Genomic DNA, 18,624 nt, shown 5'->3' with positions numbered 1-18,624 from the left:
TTATTATGATTGTGTCAATTATGGTTTACCATGGTAGATCCTTTCTAATTTTCCACTTATAACATTGAGAGACTAATCAGCAGCAGCTTTCTATTTTTAGCCGTCGAGGGCAAATCTAGATGAGCCACAATCAATAGTTCAAAGTTTTGTTAATACAGCTTTTGGTACATATTTTTACTAATTTATTTATCTACTAATTATCATAATGCCAGCCTGTAAAATAAAACCCAAACTCTAAAACATGAACATGTTACTCGTATAAAAATGCGACCTATGCACGTACATGGGGTTTTGTTTTTGAACAGATACCAATGTGAAAAGGGGGGAATTATATTTATAGGGAAGTGGTGATTGATTGGGGTCAATTAAATAGCGAGGCATTAAAATCTAAGAGTGCGATCCCCAACGCGGCATCTTTTTTTTTCAAAGCTAAATAACAAATACAGATGACGACTTCTGATTTATTAAAGAAGGGCCAAAAGCCTGCATTAAATTTGCAGCACCTAATTAATTTCCAAAATAAAACTGTAAAAGCTTTACAAAATAAATGTAAATTCAGTTTTGAAGCGGCAATTTACGTCTATCGGGTTTTGGTTGAGGAGGGTATTATCATAACATAGGCATTTACAACATAAACAAAATTATAATTAGACCATTCACTTTTTTATATTTTTATAAGTTCAGTGTCAGAAAAACAAACATATGCAAGTTTGATTGCAAATTTAAAAAAAAAATACTAATAATAATGCTTGTAGACCCTATCATTAAAGATTTTATTATCAACACAAAATTAAAAGCGTAATAATTCACATCAAAGTAAATTGTCAACAAAGGATTGATTTGGACATTAAATTCAAAGCACCCAAACAAAAAAGCCGAACCCATTTTAATTGGGAAAAAAAGAGAGAGCCCCCCACAACCGAAATTTGTACCAACTCTTCACTCCAATCCAAAACCTAGATGGTTACACCATACAATTTCTGAATTTCATGTACCAAAACTCCCAATTTACTCTTTCACATCTCAAAAGCATCATCCTGAAAAACCTCGTTCATATGCACACACACACACACACATACATATTTACTTTTTTTAAAAAGAAAAAAAAATTCTCCAAACTGCTGAACAAACGCCGAAGCTAAAGGAATCTTAATTTTCAGTTCCATTTAAGGTTGGGTTCAGTTTGAACAAAGTGTGTCGGAGAGTTCTAAGAAAACCAAGGGTTCTAACAATATGACTTTGGAGCCTAGTACATAATAAACGCCAAAAATCCAAGGAAAAGAAAACTCACCAAAGGAAGGACAAGCAAAAGAAACACACACCAAGAATGAAATGATTATTGTCATCAAAAAAACTAGACAGGCACACACGCAGCCTAAAACTCTCGTAAAGGATTCAAAAGCTTACGACCGTTTGTTGACTGCACAAAAGAGGGAGGAGATGCGAAGGAAAGACCTCTCAAAATTACACTTTCTTAACCTTTCCCCTCCTTTTAGATACAGAACCAACAATTGAAGATTTCTGATTATCACGATTATTTTTCAAGTTTTAAACCAAAAAAACAAAACAAAATGTAGAATACAAGGTGTGTGTGTGTGTGAGAGAGAGAGAGAGAGGAGAGAGGAAGTAATCACCGTTCACCACGAAAAGGGGCTTGCTCCCTGCAAGAAAATCTCATTCTCCACATCTTTTACCCACTGGCACACCTTGTTGCATATCTTTATCGCCATCGCCTGCCATCAAAGTTTAAACAACTTACCGATTCGATTTTTGAATTTAGGATCCAAAAATATTCCTAAAAATTTTAGATCGCGTAACGTTTCCAAGGGTTAAGCCATTTAGGGTTTCAGCGGTGTAGTTTGATGAGTTCAATATACTGTGACTGGGACTGGGAGATAAAAGTGTGTGACTTTGTAATTAAACCCTTACCTTATCAGCAAGCGGATAAAATGCAGCATAAAGTTCAAAATCCGGTGTGACCCAACATAGAAGAGCTGTAGTTATGAAGAACAACCCGTGTCAATTTACCACCACAACCGATAATCATGGAAAATTCGGAGCGAAGCATATTCTCTTTTTCCTAAGAAAACTGTTTGTTACCATAGTGTTCATCTCTTCTATACTGAGTCTTGTGTGGCCCCATTCCTTTGTCATTCATAGACGCATAAAGTTTCTGGTACGCTCGATATAAACTGCATGCATTTATATCAGTATCTTCTCCCATCGAGTCCCATCCAAATGGCAAATACAGTAGCATATCATCAAGGAAGTCAGAAGGAAGATTCGTGGCCATACCTCTTTTGCTGTCTGTGACTAGTTATTGGTGGCGAGAATTCTGAAGAAACGTATTGGTCTAAGTAGATGCTGCGGTACATGAAATGCCAAAGTCCAGCAGGACCCCCAGTCCCCACAGAAACTTCCCTGAATCTCTCGGGAGCATCCTGTGGGTTTCTATCTTCTCCCGGATGAGAAGCAGAGGATGGTTTTTGCCAAACCCGGCGGTCTATCGGCAAATCTTCTACGTGCATCCCGCCCTCCATGATTGACCTTTGAACCTCACTAAGAACATTTGACTTGAGAAGGACAGCTTCAATGAGGATCCTGGCACATACAAGAATCTCAATAGTTGCTGCATTCTCATGCATATAAGAATAGTCATCGATTTTTTCATCATGTCAAAATCACAATTCATAAGGGTATGAAATGTGTGGTAGTGTATTATCAAAGGCATTTTACCGGCAATCTTTCAGATGATAAAAGGCATCTGATCGTGTGGTAAGCAGCGTGACATAGGTATTATCCTGCGATGCAAAGGAAAATGATGCTTCATTTCCTATGTTATTGACAAGACTAGAAAACAAATGACTCACATCAAAGAAATGGACATAGGCATGCAAAAATGCCAGAGGATTATATCTTGGCAGACAGATCGGTGAGAAAGATTCTGAGGTCCTGCAAAAGACCAAAAAATCCAGTGACATCAAGTTTAGTTCATTTAGGGTCGAGGAAAGGAAACTTCTAGTACTTGCCTGAAGGACTCTGATGACATGACGAAATTTGAAAGCAACAGTAAGTCATCAGGATGGAGAGAAGCCTTTTGCGCGCCTACAAGACTAATAACCTGCAGTCAAACATCCGGTTATTTAACTGTGATGAAAAGTCATCTTGGAGTTGGACCATTTAGATCCTTTTATGGAGTGGTTTTACCTTGTCTCTGCACATTAGAAGAGCAAACAGGACACCGGAGCTGCAAACATCTTGCAATATGGCCCCTGCAGCCTGCCTTGTCGCATATGAAAGGGGAAGACAAGTGTATGCATGAAGAAAGGCAGCTGGGTTCCTAAAATCAAAAATAACCTCAGAGTTGGTTAGGTAATTTCCAGCGTACAGCTTAGATCCAGACAGAAAAGAGAGAATACCCAATAGGAAGAATCACCAATCTCGAACATACTTTTTCATTATAATATTTCCTCGTTCATTGAACTTGATGCTTGAAGATGATTATCAATCACTTTCAAACCAAGGCAACCAAGTGATAACATTATATATTGTATGTGTGCCACAGTAGCAATTCAAGGAACAAACAAAAAAATACCCATGTTTCAAACTTTTCATGCAGATCAGATTTGAGTATCCTACTAAAATAACAACAGACAAACTAATCTAAATCCTCCTCCAGAAAAGCAAGCCGTTAAAACCAAAAGAATATGGCAGCCCCCAGCAGCCTTATTCCACGTCAATAATAAGAAACGGATAAAAAAAAGTCAATAACTTGAGGAAGTTTAGATGCAAACCAGCTGAATGAATGGATCAGAGAAGAGAAGACAACATCTGTTCCTCCAAGCAAATGTGTCATGTCGAACTTTGGATTCTTCTCGAAACATCTATTTATTGACTTTGTTAAAATAAGTATCATCTGCATCAGTATCACTACGTCTTGGTTAGTTAAATCCCTCAATTAAAACTGCTAAAGACAAGAGAAAGCCGGTGGAGCAGCAGTTCAATGTTACCTGACCATATAAAAGATCCAATTGCCCCCTCAAAGATTCATATGTTTCATCTGTACAGCTGATGCAGACTAGGTAGATTGGCCCTTTTACGAGAAATACCACCTGAATTTGATTAGGATGTTCCACATTTAAACAAGGCAGAAAATGTTTGTTGTTGCTATTAACAATGCTATTCGACCACAAATGCTTTGAGATTTGCTCTCACTATGAAAATACAAATGCACAATGCATCAGATGAGTAAACTCTTATGGACATCATGGTCAAACAACAATATGATAACATGAGAAATTAATATACCTGGTGTTTTCCAGCTTTTACTAAATTGACACGATCACCACTGGAAAAGTAATGAGTTAAGATCAAAATCAAGAGTTAAAGACCAAAAGTAACCATTAGGTAAAAAGACCACCGATGAGTCAGTGCATTTTACCCATTCTCCACAAAGGAGATAATAGCTTGGAGAGTAGCTGAGAATCCAGCAAGCTTATGTTCATCTCCATATCTGAAAATCAATAAAAGATTCACCAGAATTATACGCCCCAGTGCATAAACTAATATAAGGATTAAGATCACAATGCTGGCATTCTGTGATTGGTGTAACCAGACCTGGAATATATAGGCTTGCCCGAATGACTCAATATGAAGAAATGCTTCTTCCTTTTTCTCCATGACATGGAGGCATCATCCTGCGTTTCATTTGCAGAAGAAACAAGATCTAACAATGAAATTTTCCATGGGATTCCATCGACGACTGACGGGTAGATAACCAATAGTGACGGGTAAACATGCTTAACTCACTAAATCATGTACAAGAGATTTCTGAAGTTAGAGGGCTATGAAGGAGTAGTGTTTCTTGTTTAAAAATACAGCGCTGTTCCACAGGATACCATCAACTGTGACAGAATGACAGCATTCCATCTCTCAGTACTAATTGCCTCTCTAAAGGATGATCTGAACCGTTTGACGCCAACATATAGAACTAAAGAACTATAATAAAATCACCTCGTCGAAATGGCGTTTCCCGGGCAGCCACGGCGCCGCGTGCGAGTCTCCTTCGCCGTCCACCTTTACTTCTCGAATCTCATCGCCGCTCAGATTATCGTCTTCGGCTCTCGAAGTGGAGGTAGTCCCGCCGCTGCTCCCTCGCTCCCCGTCGTAGCCGCTGCTTGTGGGGCTCGACGGCTCTTCCCCAACCTCCATTTCCACCGAATGCCCCGCCGTCAACCACGCTCCTCCTTCCACTACCTCTCCTCCCCCGTCCTCGTCACCATCCCCGTTCGGCGGTGGAATCTCCGAGCCGTGTTGATCCTCTTCCTCCGGCGAGCGATCTCCATCCTCCGTGTGACTGCCACTGGAGCCTTCGATTGGATCCGCCAGTCCCATCGAGGCCAATTGATCACCGACGATACCCTCCAAATTTACGCTAGGATCAGGAATAAGGTTCGGATCGGCCAATTCGGTGCCGGATGAAGAAGGAGAAGAGCTCGAATCCGACGTCATGGCGCGAAAATTGGGAGAGATCTAGGGATTGCAGGAGGAACAAACACCTAGTTTCTCCTCCGTCTTCTTCAACTACCAGTCTTTCTGTTTATGGTATGGGTGCAAATCCTCTGCAGAAATCAAATCAACCTCGCCTACACCATTGAGACCGTCGGATAGCCGGGTCGGATCTTTTGGATCCAATAATACCCACCCTTTTGTTTGGGCCTCGGACTTAGTCTTAAGGCCCACTTATCTTATGGGCCTCACGGCTCTTTTCTTTTTTCGAGAACGAGTGCAATAATTACGTGGTTTGGATTTGTCCAATAGCACACAATTAGTAGACTAAATTTTGTTAAATATTAGTGAAAAAATGTTGAATAGTATATTTTAATTATTACTATATCAGTATTCAAGTCTAGTGACGTACGATCGACAGTGGTTACATTATTAAAAACAAAAACAAAAGAATACTGGATGACGAATAAAATATTTTTTTCTCCAAGTAGATTTTAAAACAATTATAAATAAATAAATAAATAAGCGATAAGCATATTGGCAGTTGATTTGATTTAGATATTCGCTCGTCACTTTGTCAAAGGAGGAAAACGACGCCACTCCTTAACGACAAGCCGACGTACACAAAACGCCGAGGACCCGTATAAGGGTATGTATGCATTATATTGTTTTGACCCGTAAATAAATTTATTTGAGTTCATGTTTAATTGTTTTTTTTTTAATATGCTAAAACATATCTAATAAAAACGACTAAATCTGATCTAAACTAATTGATTTGGCGACGATTACATTTTATTTGTATACTTAAATTCGATTTTACCCGTGCAAATTCGGTATCTAATAACAACGATAAAATGCCTCATATATCACTATACATAGAGACCCATATAAATATTTCATATAATTTAAACATATATGTATATATATATATGCCCAAAGTTTTAATACAATTTCAAAACGCCATCTCCATGGATTCGACCAAACTTCTCAGTGGCAAAAAAAACAAACAAAACATAAACGAGCATTTCAAGAAATCGTTCGCACTACGTGAGAACCCCCAAAAAAAAAAAAGTATCCGCAAATCCCAAATATTAAGTTTTTTTAAGTTTCCAAATATTAATCTTGGAACCCCGTAATTTCAAAAATTGCATTTCGCACCCTACTCAGATCCCTCCCTTTCAACGTCCTCCCTGAGCCTTCATGAACCGAGAACGACGCCATCCTCCGCCGCGCCAATAACTCATGCGGTGGCAGCCACCGTCCTCCTCCGCCTCCTGACACGTCATCACGGCCGTCTCCTTCCTCGTACGACCCGGCCACCCTTCTCCGGCGACTCTCTTCCCCGAGGATCGTCGACCAGTCCGGTACGTTTACCGGGGCCGTACCCACGATTGCGTCGGACGGAAACCGATTCCCGTTAACTCCAGTTCTACCGACGGTCGAGATAATATCGGTTAAGCCTAAATCGGGCGGTTCGGATGATGGGCGTCCCTGGCTGTAGATATCCCACTCGTCGAGCTCAAACTCTGAACCGGTGGTCGAAGTTTGTTGGCCGGAGATGAACCGGTGGCTCGGTCTTCGGTAGTAGCATTTGCTGGTTGCCATTGAAGGAGATAAAAGAAGCTTCAATGGCGAATTCGGTGTATTTATTTGGAGTTTTTTTTAATAGTCGTCGCAGTCTTTGCGTATGTGTATATATATATTGACGGGGAAGATCAATGGATAAACTTCGCTCGCGTTAATTTACGAAAATACCCTGTTGATGTCGTGGAAGTTATGATACTGTGGGGGATTCTCCCCTTATCCAAACGACACGCAATGAAAAAAAAAAAAAGCACAAGAAAAATGGAACGTTTTACTTTGTGGTTTAAACATTTTATCGAGTATTTTTTTATATAAGAAAACGTCGTGAGATACATATCTAAAATATTAATCCGATAAAAAAACACTTAGTTTTATTGGTGATATAACTATCAAATCAATATTATATTTTACGACAATTTAAATAATCAAAACATAATTTAATGGTAAGGTGAACTCATGCATTTTTTTTTTACTATAGTGAAGTGATCATGATCTAATTCATGCATTTTTTTTAGTCAATAAAGTCTTGCTCTTATAACTTCACAAGAAAACTAGAAATGGTATAAATCACAAGATGCGTAGCTAAAGTTGTAACAAATTTAATACTTGGTAGATTTACTTAGGTTTACATTTTTTTATTGGATAAATAGAAGTTAATTTGGGATAGGAATATCCAAACAATGGGTAGGAATATCCAAACAGATAATGGTTTGTCTTTTTTTTTTCATGTTAAAGACATCATCTAAAAAAGCTGTTTTTCTTCTTAAAAAAAAACAAAGAAATTTGATTCATTCGGTTTTCCATACGCAAATAGAAATGAAAGTATACGAATCGTATAAACCCCACAATATTAAAAACAACTGCACATAGGTGAAATGGAAGATTCATATTTTAATTGTTTAGGTTTCTCTCTGATAATCGCTAATTAGTCAAATCAATATAAAATCTAAAAAAAATACAGAATATATAGAATAAACAACAATGCGTCGTTGTTCACGTGGCCTTATATAGGATTCGTTTTAAAAAGCTTACCCTAAAGACTGTACAACTTGTGTGAACGTGCCATCAGTCGATATTTAACAAAAAAACAAAAGGACCAAACTTCATTAAAAAAAATAAATAAATTGTTTGTTTTTTTGGTGGCTGAAATCAATTCATTTGTAAAATATCCTACAGAGTTGCTTTCTCAAGGAACCGTGACCAGTCGATAGATTGCATGAACACGTGTCATCGCAAGGAGGCGACAGCTAAGCTATTGATGGCACGTGGCATTACGTCCACAGTAAAAAGATAAAGTCTAGAGGGTAAAACCGTAAAATCGGAGTGACGGAAAAAAAAATCCAAGAGTGAGGACAAAATATCGTACGATGAGAGGATTAAGGGAATATGTTTTTGTCGGGACATGGTAAGATTCATTCACCCGAGGCGTTTCTAGAATAACGCGATAAAGGCTGTGATTTTAGCCATCAGATATGATGACACGTGTACATCAAGCCACCAGCCCACGTGGAGGGTTCACCTTTCGTGTACGTCTCGTGGCACGTGGGTCTGACGCGCTGATTGGACGAGGCAATACGGCATCGTTTTGGATTCCTGCAAAACCCGAAGCACCGACAGATAGCAGCAGCAAGGAAAAGGAAAGGTGAGGTGTCTGAAACGGCAAGGTTTGCGCGTCCTTACGAGTGAGACGACAGAGCGTTAGCATATCCCACATGTCGCTCGCAAGAGTCAGTAATGTTGCATGGCCAATATAATCCTTTTTTTTATATATATAAAATGGCCAATATAATCTTGTGCTTATTTGCGTCATTAAATCATTTGGAAAAAAGTATAACCCCTTTTTTTTTTTTTACTTTTTTACAGATACAGAAATTACACGTCAGTGAAATACTACTAATTCAATTTATTCGACAAAAAGAAAAAAATGTATGGATTTGCTAACATCTTATCTGAAAATTATTTTATGGTTACCAGATAAGATGTTTTTTTTTCATAAAAAAAAAATCTTATCTGATAAACCATAAAATAATTTTCAGACAAAAAGTCGAAAAAAGTGATAAGAGTATTGATTTCGAATTATGGGCCCATTTTAATTTTGGACTTAGGATGGGCTAATTAGATGTTAGGCCCATATTTCACTTTCAGCCCAAGTATGGCAACAACTCCAAACGTTGCCCCGTGCTAAATCGGACATATATCCACCAATATATTGCCATATATAACCCCAAAAAAGGAAAAAAAATTCAAAGTTAGTAACCATAATAATAATAATGATAATTTTTATAACCGCTCGTTGTTGATCAGTTTAAACCCTATTGATTCGTTTCCTAAAAAAAAGAGGTCAGTTTCAACTATATTTTAACTTCTCTTTTTTAGGGTTAATTACAAAACCCTATAAAAAAAAACCCAAAAGACTTGGTGATTGTCATCAATTAATATATCGAGTGTGGTTGCCTGGTGATGATGGAGACGAGTAGGATAAAAACACGGCCGAGATGGACGGTGGAGATCTCGCCGTCGGTCATCCGGATCAAATTGAGACCGTCGAGATGTCCGAACCTCGAACCTATCAGAGAAGACAGAGCTGCTGAGGAGGAGCATCACTACAGCAATGTTCATGCAATTTCTGTTGATAAATGAAGAAACATCATTTTAACATTTCGTTTTAGAATCTCGCGTCCTCCTCCGTGTATTACATCGAAATCGAGAGACGTTGGTGTCGACATTTGCCTGTTTTGTAAAATCATTGCCTCTATATAAAAATAACAATTTGTGGAAAACAAAGCGATGTATTTGAGAAAATGATCTAAATACCAGAATCTTTTTTTCGTACTTACGATATTGCCCTTACATTATATATATATATATTGGAAAGAGCATATAGATAGGCTTTGACCAAAATGCCCCTGATCTCTTGAAGGCTTGTATTCCATCTGCAGTGGTTAACAGTCAAATAGTACTTACTAGTTCGCTCCATGATGTGGCACTTGATCATCTCTGCTCCTTACAAATCAGAATCCAACACAAAACACAAGATGGTAAACCAGCATTCTGATCATTAAACCAAAAGATGATAAGTTGTGGAGATTTATAGAGTAAAAGAACATGATTTTCCATGCTCGAGAAAACTGACAATACAAATACAGATCTGTTTTGGAAGGGTCATACTACAACCGAGTGTTTCACAAATGGTATATCTCAGCATCTCAGAAAAATTCCTGACGAGAAGGACAAGAATCGAGCACATGGGTCTCGCTGAAATGCACAATTCCGGGAAAAAAAAGAAATAAAAAGGAGCTATTCCATCTCCCATCTCCTACCACTTACGTGAACTAAGGAATTCGATCGCAGGCCCAAATGTCTGATCCACGGCTTTGTTCCACACAGATGCAATTTCCAGGCGAGGTTTCTTCCCAAATATGCGTTCTCTTACCTGTATCTATGAAACCCAACAGCTTTGAGACACAACCCAGCTTGTGTTCAAGCCCTATTTTTGTGAAAAAGTAACACAGGATTCATTGAAGTAAAGAAATTTGTCGAATGCAGATATTACTTTGCACCATGAGCCAAACAGCTTCTGTTCCCGAAAACCAAAGATACAGCAATCTACTAGCTTATACATATCTCCGAATGATAACCGCAATTGTCAACATTCCCAGGTTCAATAGGATTGACATTTAAAAATTTGACTGAATCCAGAGGATATTGAACGATATCTAGGGATTTGAAATGCCACAGCAACCAGATGGCCACTCACAAAACATTCGAGCAAAAAACGAATCGCAAAATGAACCACTGACCTGAGATTGGATTCCAGGTTGCGAATCACGATCAGCGATGGATCGATAGATGCGCTTCCGCTGTTCGAAGACGACGAACCCCGTCAACGCGCTTCCCAGCGTGGCGCCAAGAAGACGCTCCTATACAACGACGCATTAAGAGAAATAATCACAAAAAATGGAAATCGACGAACACATCCTTCCGAAAGCAGCAAGATCTAGAATTCGAGTTAAGGATGAAAACCTGAGCGAGGACGCTGATCATGGTGAAGCTTTTTCGCGGTTTGATTTTTGCGGGGAACTAGAAAGGAGATGCGTTCGGTTGCCGAGAATTGGAACCGTAGGCAAAAACAGGCCTTTATATGGGCCTATGATAACTACAACCCTAGTGGGCCTTGGCCCAATTTCATCAGGCCACGTGTATTTCCCGAGGTAATTGAAAAAGTTTTGAGATTCTTACAAAACAAAGCAACTCTCTTAGTCCTTTTGGATCCAAAACACAATTCCCGCCATTTCCATCGTCATCTTCATCCATCAGAGCATTTTCTGTCATCTTCCCTAATCCTCATCACTTTCTTGGGGCGCTCCGATGTTGGATCCCACGTGCCGTCCGGCCTCTGGAGGAGCTCCTCATCGCCGTGCGCGTACCTGCACGCGCTGCCATGGCACCGTGGTCATCTTCCACATTGTATTATCCGGCCAGAGTTCCGAGCTCAGGGTTGGGGGGAAAGGGAGCTCGTCGTTGGAGGAGGACACAATTGAATTGAAGGTACCGACCGTACCGTTTAGGCGAGGACTTAGCAAACTACTTTCTAAATCCAAACCAGATGTTTCTATTTTTTTTTTATTTTTTTTTGGTGAATGGAATTTCAAATGATTATTTTTTTCTTTCCAATGAAATGTAGTCTCAATGGGTTGGCGTTAAAACGCCGCGGTTTAACGGTAAATCCGAGATAGTTAATTGTTTTATAATTGTGATTAGTTTGTAGAAAACTAGCCCGTCTAGCTCAGTTGGTAGAGCGCAAGGCTCTTAACCTTGTGGTCGTGGGTTCGAGCCCCACGGTGGGCGACCATTCCTTTTTATGCCCGAGAAAAACCTTCATTCCAACCTAATTTAATTCCCTTACATTGGAATAACACCCGTTGATGTTAACCTTCATTCCAACCTAACTCTGATGGAAAGCTCTGATAAAATGTTAACTGATATTTTATCAAAGCATTTTATCAGTTAACATTCCCCAAACAGAGTTCAATAAACTGACATAAGAGCTTTCCATTAGGGAGAGCAATTCTTCGCTTTTTCAGCGCTCTTGACGTAGGCCACAACCACCTCGGCATCGGAACTGCCGAGGAAATGAAGTACCAGAGTGTCGGTCCGTTTATTATCATAGGATTAATGAGGACAAGAGAGTGAATTAAAAACCGCAGGAATATATTATAAAAAAACAATAACACAAAAAAGTTTCAGACTCACTTGCTGTGGTACTGCGTAAAGCTTACGCCATCGACGATCAAGAACCCAGTTCCGAGAACTGTGTCCTGACGGAAAGACGAAGCTATACAACATATAATTAGAACTGCGACTAATAATAAAACCGATGGTAAATAACAAGTCTTTCGCATAACAAAAAATACTCCTCCCAACACTTCCTTCTTTTGCGGATATGGTTGTGGTTTCACTCGTCAACCTTTACTTGGCACCCTTCTTGGCTGCGGCCTTTGTGACCTTGGCACCCGTCGGGTCCTTCTTCTCGACGTTCTTGATGACACCGACGGCAACGGTCTGCCTCATGTCACGGACGGCAAACCGTCCGAGTGGTGGGTACTCGGAGAAGGTCTCCACCACCATGGGCTTGGTCGGAACCATCTTAACCATTCCTGCATCTCCGTTCTTCAAGAACTTGGGCTCCTTCTCCAGCTCCTTACCAGAACGCCTGTCGATCTTTGTCAATATCTCTGCAAATTTGACGGCGATGTGGGAGGTGTGGCAGTCGAGGACTGGGGCATATCCGTTACCGATCTGACCGGGGTGGTTCATGATGATGACCTGTGAGGTGAAGCTGGCTGCTTCCTTGGCCGGATCATCCTTTGAGTTTGATGCGACGTATCCACGCTTGAGATCCTTCACTGCAACGTTCTTGACGTTGAACCCTACATTGTCACCAGGGAGAGCTTCCTGGAGAGCCTCGTGGTGCATCTCGACAGACTTGACCTCAGTGGTCAGTCCAGAGGGAGCAAAGGTCACTAACATACCGGGCTTGAGTACACCAGTCTCGACACGACCCACAGGGACAGTTCCGATACCACCGATCTTGTAGACATCCTGGAGAGGGAGACGTAGGGGCTTGTCGGAAGGCCTCTTGGGCTCGTTGATCTGGTCAAGAGCCTCGAGAAGGGTCGGACCCTTGTACCAGTCGAGGTTGGTGGACCTCTCAATCATGTTGTCACCCTCAAAACCAGAGATGGGGACGAAGGGGATCTTGTCCGGGTTGTAACCAACCTTCTTCAGGTAGGAAGAGACTTCCTTCACGATTTCATCGTACCTAGCCTTGGAGTACTTGGGAGTGGTGGCATCCATCTGTTGCACACCGATGATAAACAGAGATCAGACCAAGTCAGATTTTGAAACAAGTTACAAACTACAATTACAGAACAGGGAACACATCATAGTTAATACAATATACCTTGTTGCAGCAGCAGATCATCTGCTTGACACCGAGGGTGAAAGCAAGCAAGGCATGCTCACGGGTCTGACCGTCCTTGGAGATACCGGCCTCAAAACCACCGGTGGTGGAGTCAATGATGAGGACAGCACAGTCAGCCTGGGAGGTACCAGTGATCATGTTCTTGATAAAGTCACGGTGTCCAGGAGCATCGATGACAGTACAGTAGTATTTGGTGGTCTCGAACTTCCACAAGGCGATGTCAATGGTGATACCACGCTCACGCTCAGCCTTGAGCTTGTCCAACACCCAGGCGTACTTGAAGGACCTCTTGTTCATCTCAGCAGCTTCCTTCTCAAACCTCTCAATCACACGCTTGTCAATACCTCCCAACTTGTAGATCAAGTGACCAGTGGTTGTCGACTTTCCAGAGTCGACATGTCCAATAACCACAATGTTGATGTGAACCTTTTCCTTACCCATGGCTAGTTGTCAAGATTAAACTGCAGCAACAATAAGGCAAAAAGAGGTTAAATCATAAAGCTAAATCGCAGGGAATTAGGATACAAGATAGACATATATAGCTTAAAACGATTGCAAAAAGACAAGAACTTGAGGAAGAATCGTATCACTGTAAAAGACCGCTATCGGAGTCGAACCGATTTCTACCACAGAGAACTGCGGTGCTCTATCCTCTGAGCTAAGCGGGCTCATCTTAAAAAACCAATTGTCACCAAGGTTTATAACTCGACCCAGTGATCTCCCAATTGCGATATACACAACGGGAAGGCTGGATCTAAGATAACCAAAGGACAACACAATCGTTTCAAAAAAATCACGGAGATCTCTTCTGTAAAATTAAAAAAAAATCATTCAAACAGAAATAATTTGAGAAAGAAAAACATAAAAGTTTTAGATCCGTAAGCAACCGCAATAGTTTCGAATCAATATCCCGAACAGATTCAAATTCAAATGAACAAATAATATAGCAGACTTGAAACGACAAAGTTTCTTACACAACTCAAATAATTATCAGATCTCATAACACAACCTAGCGACTGTACAAAAAAGAGGAGTTTATAGATCAATCACGATAGATCCAAAAGCAACCATAGGAAGAACCAGATGAATACAACATGACTCGCCCGACATAGAATCGAATCAGATCAATCCATCAGAATCGAAAACCCCAACATGAACGACTAGAAAATCATTGAATACAGAACGCAAACGAACTAATTCGATGGAGGAAACAACATATCAAGTCGCTTGGCCATGATCCACAAATACGACTAAAAAAATTAAGCAAAAAACCATCAAGCAAACGAAATAATCATAATCGCTTACCTTCAGCAAGAGGTCGGAAATCTACGGAGCTGAGCGGCCGAGGCAAAGCAACTGGTAGAGAAAATATGAGGATGCGATCGTATTTATAAGGGTGAAGCGTAAGCTAGGGCTACCATGGGTTAACATAAGATCTTACTGAAATGACGAAACTGCCCTCGTGTTTTTTTTTCTTTCCAAATATCTATATTTTTGCTCCGACATTTTCTCAGACAAAATTGTTATTATTCTTATAATCTCTTCTATTTTGTTCAGATTTCTATTTTATCTTTTAGGCTGATACGACGACGTGTTAACTTTTTCTTTGTAACTATTTTTTTTTTCTGAGACTATTTCGAAATTTGTTTGCAACTGTAAAGTGACACAAAAAAAAAAGAGGGGAGTTGCTTATCTATTAAGTATAGCATGTTTTTTTTTTTGTAAGTCGGGTTTTCCAGGTCCAAGAGCTCAGACTAATCCCGGCCTACGCATGCGAGTCTGTAACGCACACGTCGTGGATGTAAATCGGTCGAAACCGGCAGGCGAAAGGGGAATCTCTATAGTATGGGTGTTGAACCCACGACCTCGCTTGAGGAAGTGAGCTTTCAACCAAAGTTGGGGATTCCCCCTATTAAGTCTAGCATGTTTGTTTTTTCTCAATAAATAATTAGATAAAAAATTTATATATAATAAACTAATTTACGAAGTTGAAGTTTCAATAATATCGATTAAGAGAGAACATTCAAAATAATTTGAAATTTCAAACGTATTTATTTGTTTTGATATATGGATTCTCATCACTGTCATCTACAATTTTAATCGTTTGTTAAAATCAATATATTTAAATCGCAATAATAAATAGTAGAAATGTATATAAATTAAGTGTTTGTTTAAATCTCTATGAAATTTTGTTCACTTAAAAAAATATTAGAACAATTTGTTTAAAAAGTATTTATATTTTGTAAAGATGGACTTGCCGAGTTGATGGAGAGATAAAAAAGATACCCTATTGGTATTTTTAATTGCTCTATATAAATGAGTTTAGTTTGCATCATAAGAGCGATTAAATATAACTTTAATTTAATAAAATACGTATTTATTAAATATAACTTTTGATTTTAATCTAATACGTATCTATTAAAAAAATTGAATATTTTCGGTCCACTGAATCTTTCACTTTTATTATACAACGGCTAGAAATTGATTTCCCCGACATACCGTATCCATATAAATATAATACAATGGGTAATCACGAAAATGTTGCGACGTGGTGTCAACTCAGAATATCCACCGTCAGATAGAGAAGTGCAGATCCAACGGCGCAAAGAGAAACCCTAGCAAATGAACCCTAGCTCCTCGTCCCTTTAAATCTCAGCTTCTGTTACCTCTATTCGCCTTCTTGCTCTCTCGCTCCGCAAAAGCCCCATCTCTCTTACGGCGCTGAGAGAGAACTCTTAGGGTTTTCGTTTCTTTGTCCTGGTATGTCTCAGATCCTCGAATTTGGTCTTCGTTTTTAGCTTCGTGTTCTTCAGTTTATTGTTTGTTTGATATGTTCTCGTGGAGAATGAGTTGTTTTTTCATCTTTTGTTCTTTTCTTGAGCTCGAATGATACCTCCATAGTGATGATTACCAGTTCGTGGAGAATCGATGTTTCTCACCTTTTGATTTATTCTGCAAATTATAGGTTTTTAAGAATCCCAAGGACATGATTATTCTTAAGGATGGTTTGTTTCAAAGCAATTTCTATGAGATCTTACTGAAATTTGTACAGTAATTGTTGGACGGATACTTGTTAATCCATATGCGCGATGCTTCTGTAATCTCGTTTCTCATGATAGTTATACATTTATTTGATAGAAGAATCATAAATAATCTGTGTCCTGATGTGCGTGTTTCATGATATAAGAACTGTATTTTGCCCTTTTCAAAGGCTTTACGTTCCTCTGTGTTGATTCTGCTACACGTTCGCTGCATTGTTGACTTGAAATTTCTTGCGAATACTTTCTGGTACATAGTTCTAACCATTTGGTTATTTATTATTTGTGTTGCAGTTTCTTCTTGACAAGTAGTCATGGGTAAGGAAAAGGTTCACATCAACATTGTGGTTATTGGACATGTCGACTCTGGAAAATCGACCACCACTGGTCACTTGATCTACAAGTTGGGGGGTATCGACAAGCGTGTGATCGAGAGGTTTGAGAAGGAAGCTGCTGAGATGAACAAGAGGTCCTTCAAGTACGCCTGGGTGTTGGACAAGCTCAAGGCTGAGCGTGAGCGTGGTATCACCATTGATATAGCCCTGTGGAAGTTCGAGACCACCAAGTACTACTGCACTGTCATCGATGCTCCTGGACACCGTGACTTTATCAAGAACATGATCACTGGTACCTCCCAGGCTGACTGTGCTGTCCTCATCATTGACTCCACCACCGGTGGTTTTGAGGCCGGTATCTCCAAGGACGGTCAGACCCGTGAGCACGCCTTGCTTGCTTTCACCCTCGGTGTCAAGCAGATGATCTGCTGCTGCAACAAGGTATATTGTATTAACTATGATGTGTTCCCTGTTCTGTAATTGTAGTTTGTAACTTGTTTCAAAATCTGACTTGGTCTGATCTCTGTTTATCATCGGTGTGCAACAGATGGATGCCACCACCCCCAAGTACTCCAAGGCTAGGTACGATGAAATCGTAAAGGAAGTCTCTTCCTACCTGAAGAAGGTTGGTTACAACCCGGACAAGATCCCCTTCGTCCCCATCTCTGGTTTTGAGGGTGACAACATGATTGAGAGGTCCACCAACCTCGACTGGTACAAGGGTCCGACCCTTCTCGAGGCTCTTGACCAGATCAACGAGCCCAAGAGACCCTCCGACAAGCCCCTACGTCTCCCTCTCCAGGATGTCTACAAGATTGGTGGTATCGGAACTGTCCCTGTGGGTCGTGTCGAGACCGGTGTACTCAAGCCCGGTATGTTAGTGACCTTTGCTCCCTCTGGACTGACCACTGAGGTCAAGTCTGTCGAGATGCACCACGAGGCTCTCCAGGAAGCTCTCCCTGGTGACAATGTAGGGTTCAACGTCAAGAACGTTGCAGTGAAGGATCTCAAGCGTGGATACGTCGCATCAAACTCAAAGGATGACCCGGCCAAGGAAGCAGCCAGCTTCACCTCACAGGTCATCATCATGAACCACCCCGGTCAGATCGGTAACGGATATGCCCCAGTCCTCGACTGCCACACCTCCCACATCGCCGTCAAATTTGCAGAGATATTGACAAAGATCGACAGGCGTTCTGGTAAGGAGCTGGAGAAGGAGCCCAAGTTCTTGAAGAACGGAGATGCAGGAATGGTTAAGATGGTTCCGACCAAGCCCATGGTGGTGGAGACCTTCTCCGAGTACCCACCGCTTGGACGATTTGCTGTCCGTGACATGAGGCAGACCGTTGCGGTTGGTGTCATCAAGAACGTCGAGAAGAAGGACCCGACGGGTGCTAAGGTCACCAAGGCCGCAGCCAAGAAGGGTGCCAAGTGAGAGAAGTTTATTGCCGTTTGAAAGAGTCGGTTTTCGCCGTTGAGTTGTTAGGCCGTACTCTCTGTTTTTGTGTGTTGCTGGACCGATGCAGTTTTGCGAACTATGTCATGGTTATATTCTGTTACCTTTTTTAAAATATTTACATCTTTTTTCAGTTATGTTGTGTATTGGTCTATCCTGCGTTTGCCTCTTATTCTAAAATTTTCAAACTCATTCCCTGTATAATTTGACAGTGAAAAT

The 18,624-nt window shown here is 40.4% G+C and overlaps 5 protein-coding genes and 1 non-coding gene across 13 annotated transcripts; 2 read left to right on the top strand and 4 right to left on the bottom strand.

Annotated features, from left to right (window-relative positions):
- Positions 1 to 202: 202 nt before the first annotated feature.
- Positions 203 to 5,621, bottom strand: LOC104826364 (protein SAND-like). 4 transcript variants are annotated; one of them, XM_010559017.1, is made up of 15 exons: positions 5,014 to 5,621; positions 4,618 to 4,697; positions 4,442 to 4,513; positions 4,309 to 4,348; positions 4,011 to 4,112; positions 3,795 to 3,916; positions 3,208 to 3,340; positions 3,030 to 3,121; positions 2,871 to 2,952; positions 2,737 to 2,801; positions 2,296 to 2,601; positions 2,101 to 2,192; positions 1,930 to 1,994; positions 1,635 to 1,733; positions 203 to 213 (listed from the first exon to the last, which is right to left on the bottom strand). In XM_010559017.1, exons 1-14 carry the CDS (start codon positions 5,509 to 5,511, stop codon positions 1,638 to 1,640), a joined length of 1,845 nt encoding a protein of 614 aa, XP_010557319.1. In that variant the 5' UTR covers positions 5,512 to 5,621; the 3' UTR covers positions 203 to 213; positions 1,635 to 1,637. The 4 variants fall into 4 exon arrangements, with proteins under 4 accessions (XP_010557319.1, XP_010557320.1, XP_010557318.1 ...); XM_010559018.2 differs by lacking the exon at positions 203 to 213 and adding an exon at positions 270 to 483; XM_010559016.1 differs by lacking the exon at positions 203 to 213 and adding an exon at positions 753 to 956.
- Positions 5,622 to 6,409: 788 nt separating this feature from the next.
- LOC104826363 lies at positions 6,410 to 7,184 on the bottom strand. The gene has a single exon (XM_010559014.2). The coding sequence runs from the start codon at positions 7,111 to 7,113 to the stop codon at positions 6,625 to 6,627; it is 489 nt and encodes a 162-aa protein (XP_010557316.1). The 5' UTR covers positions 7,114 to 7,184; the 3' UTR covers positions 6,410 to 6,624.
- Positions 7,185 to 9,504: 2,320 nt separating this feature from the next.
- LOC104826362 lies at positions 9,505 to 11,225 on the bottom strand. Of its 5 annotated transcripts, none has more exons than XM_010559012.2 (4): positions 11,116 to 11,225; positions 10,893 to 11,012; positions 10,420 to 10,525; positions 9,505 to 10,095 (listed from the first exon to the last, which is right to left on the bottom strand). In XM_010559012.2, exons 1-4 carry the CDS (start codon positions 11,134 to 11,136, stop codon positions 9,926 to 9,928), a joined length of 417 nt encoding a protein of 138 aa, XP_010557314.1. In that variant the 5' UTR covers positions 11,137 to 11,225; the 3' UTR covers positions 9,505 to 9,925. The 5 variants fall into 5 exon arrangements, with proteins under 5 accessions (XP_010557314.1, XP_010557315.1, XP_010557312.1 ...); XM_010559013.2 differs by having other exon boundaries at positions 9,507 to 10,143; positions 10,420 to 10,531; XM_010559010.2 differs by having other exon boundaries at positions 9,508 to 10,095; positions 10,420 to 10,531.
- Positions 11,226 to 11,867: 642 nt separating this feature from the next.
- TRNAK-CUU lies at positions 11,868 to 11,940 on the top strand. Its single transcript has one exon. It is a non-coding gene; the product is annotated as a tRNA-Lys (tRNA).
- Positions 11,941 to 12,282: 342 nt separating this feature from the next.
- Positions 12,283 to 14,983, bottom strand: LOC104826361 (elongation factor 1-alpha-like). The gene is made up of 3 exons (XM_010559009.2): positions 14,882 to 14,983; positions 13,556 to 14,037; positions 12,283 to 13,449 (listed from the first exon to the last, which is right to left on the bottom strand). The coding sequence occupies exons 2-3, from the start codon at positions 14,015 to 14,017 to the stop codon at positions 12,562 to 12,564; spliced, it is 1,350 nt and encodes a 449-aa protein (XP_010557311.1). The 5' UTR covers positions 14,018 to 14,037; positions 14,882 to 14,983; the 3' UTR covers positions 12,283 to 12,561.
- A 1,245-nt stretch (positions 14,984 to 16,228) lies between these two features.
- Positions 16,229 to 18,542, top strand: LOC104826360 (elongation factor 1-alpha-like). Its single transcript, XM_010559008.1, has 3 exons — positions 16,229 to 16,336; positions 16,909 to 17,390; positions 17,497 to 18,542. The coding sequence occupies exons 2-3, from the start codon at positions 16,929 to 16,931 to the stop codon at positions 18,382 to 18,384; spliced, it is 1,350 nt and encodes a 449-aa protein (XP_010557310.1). The 5' UTR covers positions 16,229 to 16,336; positions 16,909 to 16,928; the 3' UTR covers positions 18,385 to 18,542.
- Positions 18,543 to 18,624: the final 82 nt, after the last annotated feature.

Source organism: Tarenaya hassleriana, unplaced genomic scaffold (genome assembly GCF_000463585.1).
Source record: "Tarenaya hassleriana unplaced genomic scaffold, ASM46358v1 Cleome5, whole genome shotgun sequence".
Lineage (NCBI taxonomy): Eukaryota > Viridiplantae > Streptophyta > Magnoliopsida > Brassicales > Cleomaceae > Tarenaya > Tarenaya hassleriana.
The sequence above is the reverse complement of the archived record's forward strand: the minus strand, read 5'-3'. Positions and strand labels throughout refer to the sequence as shown.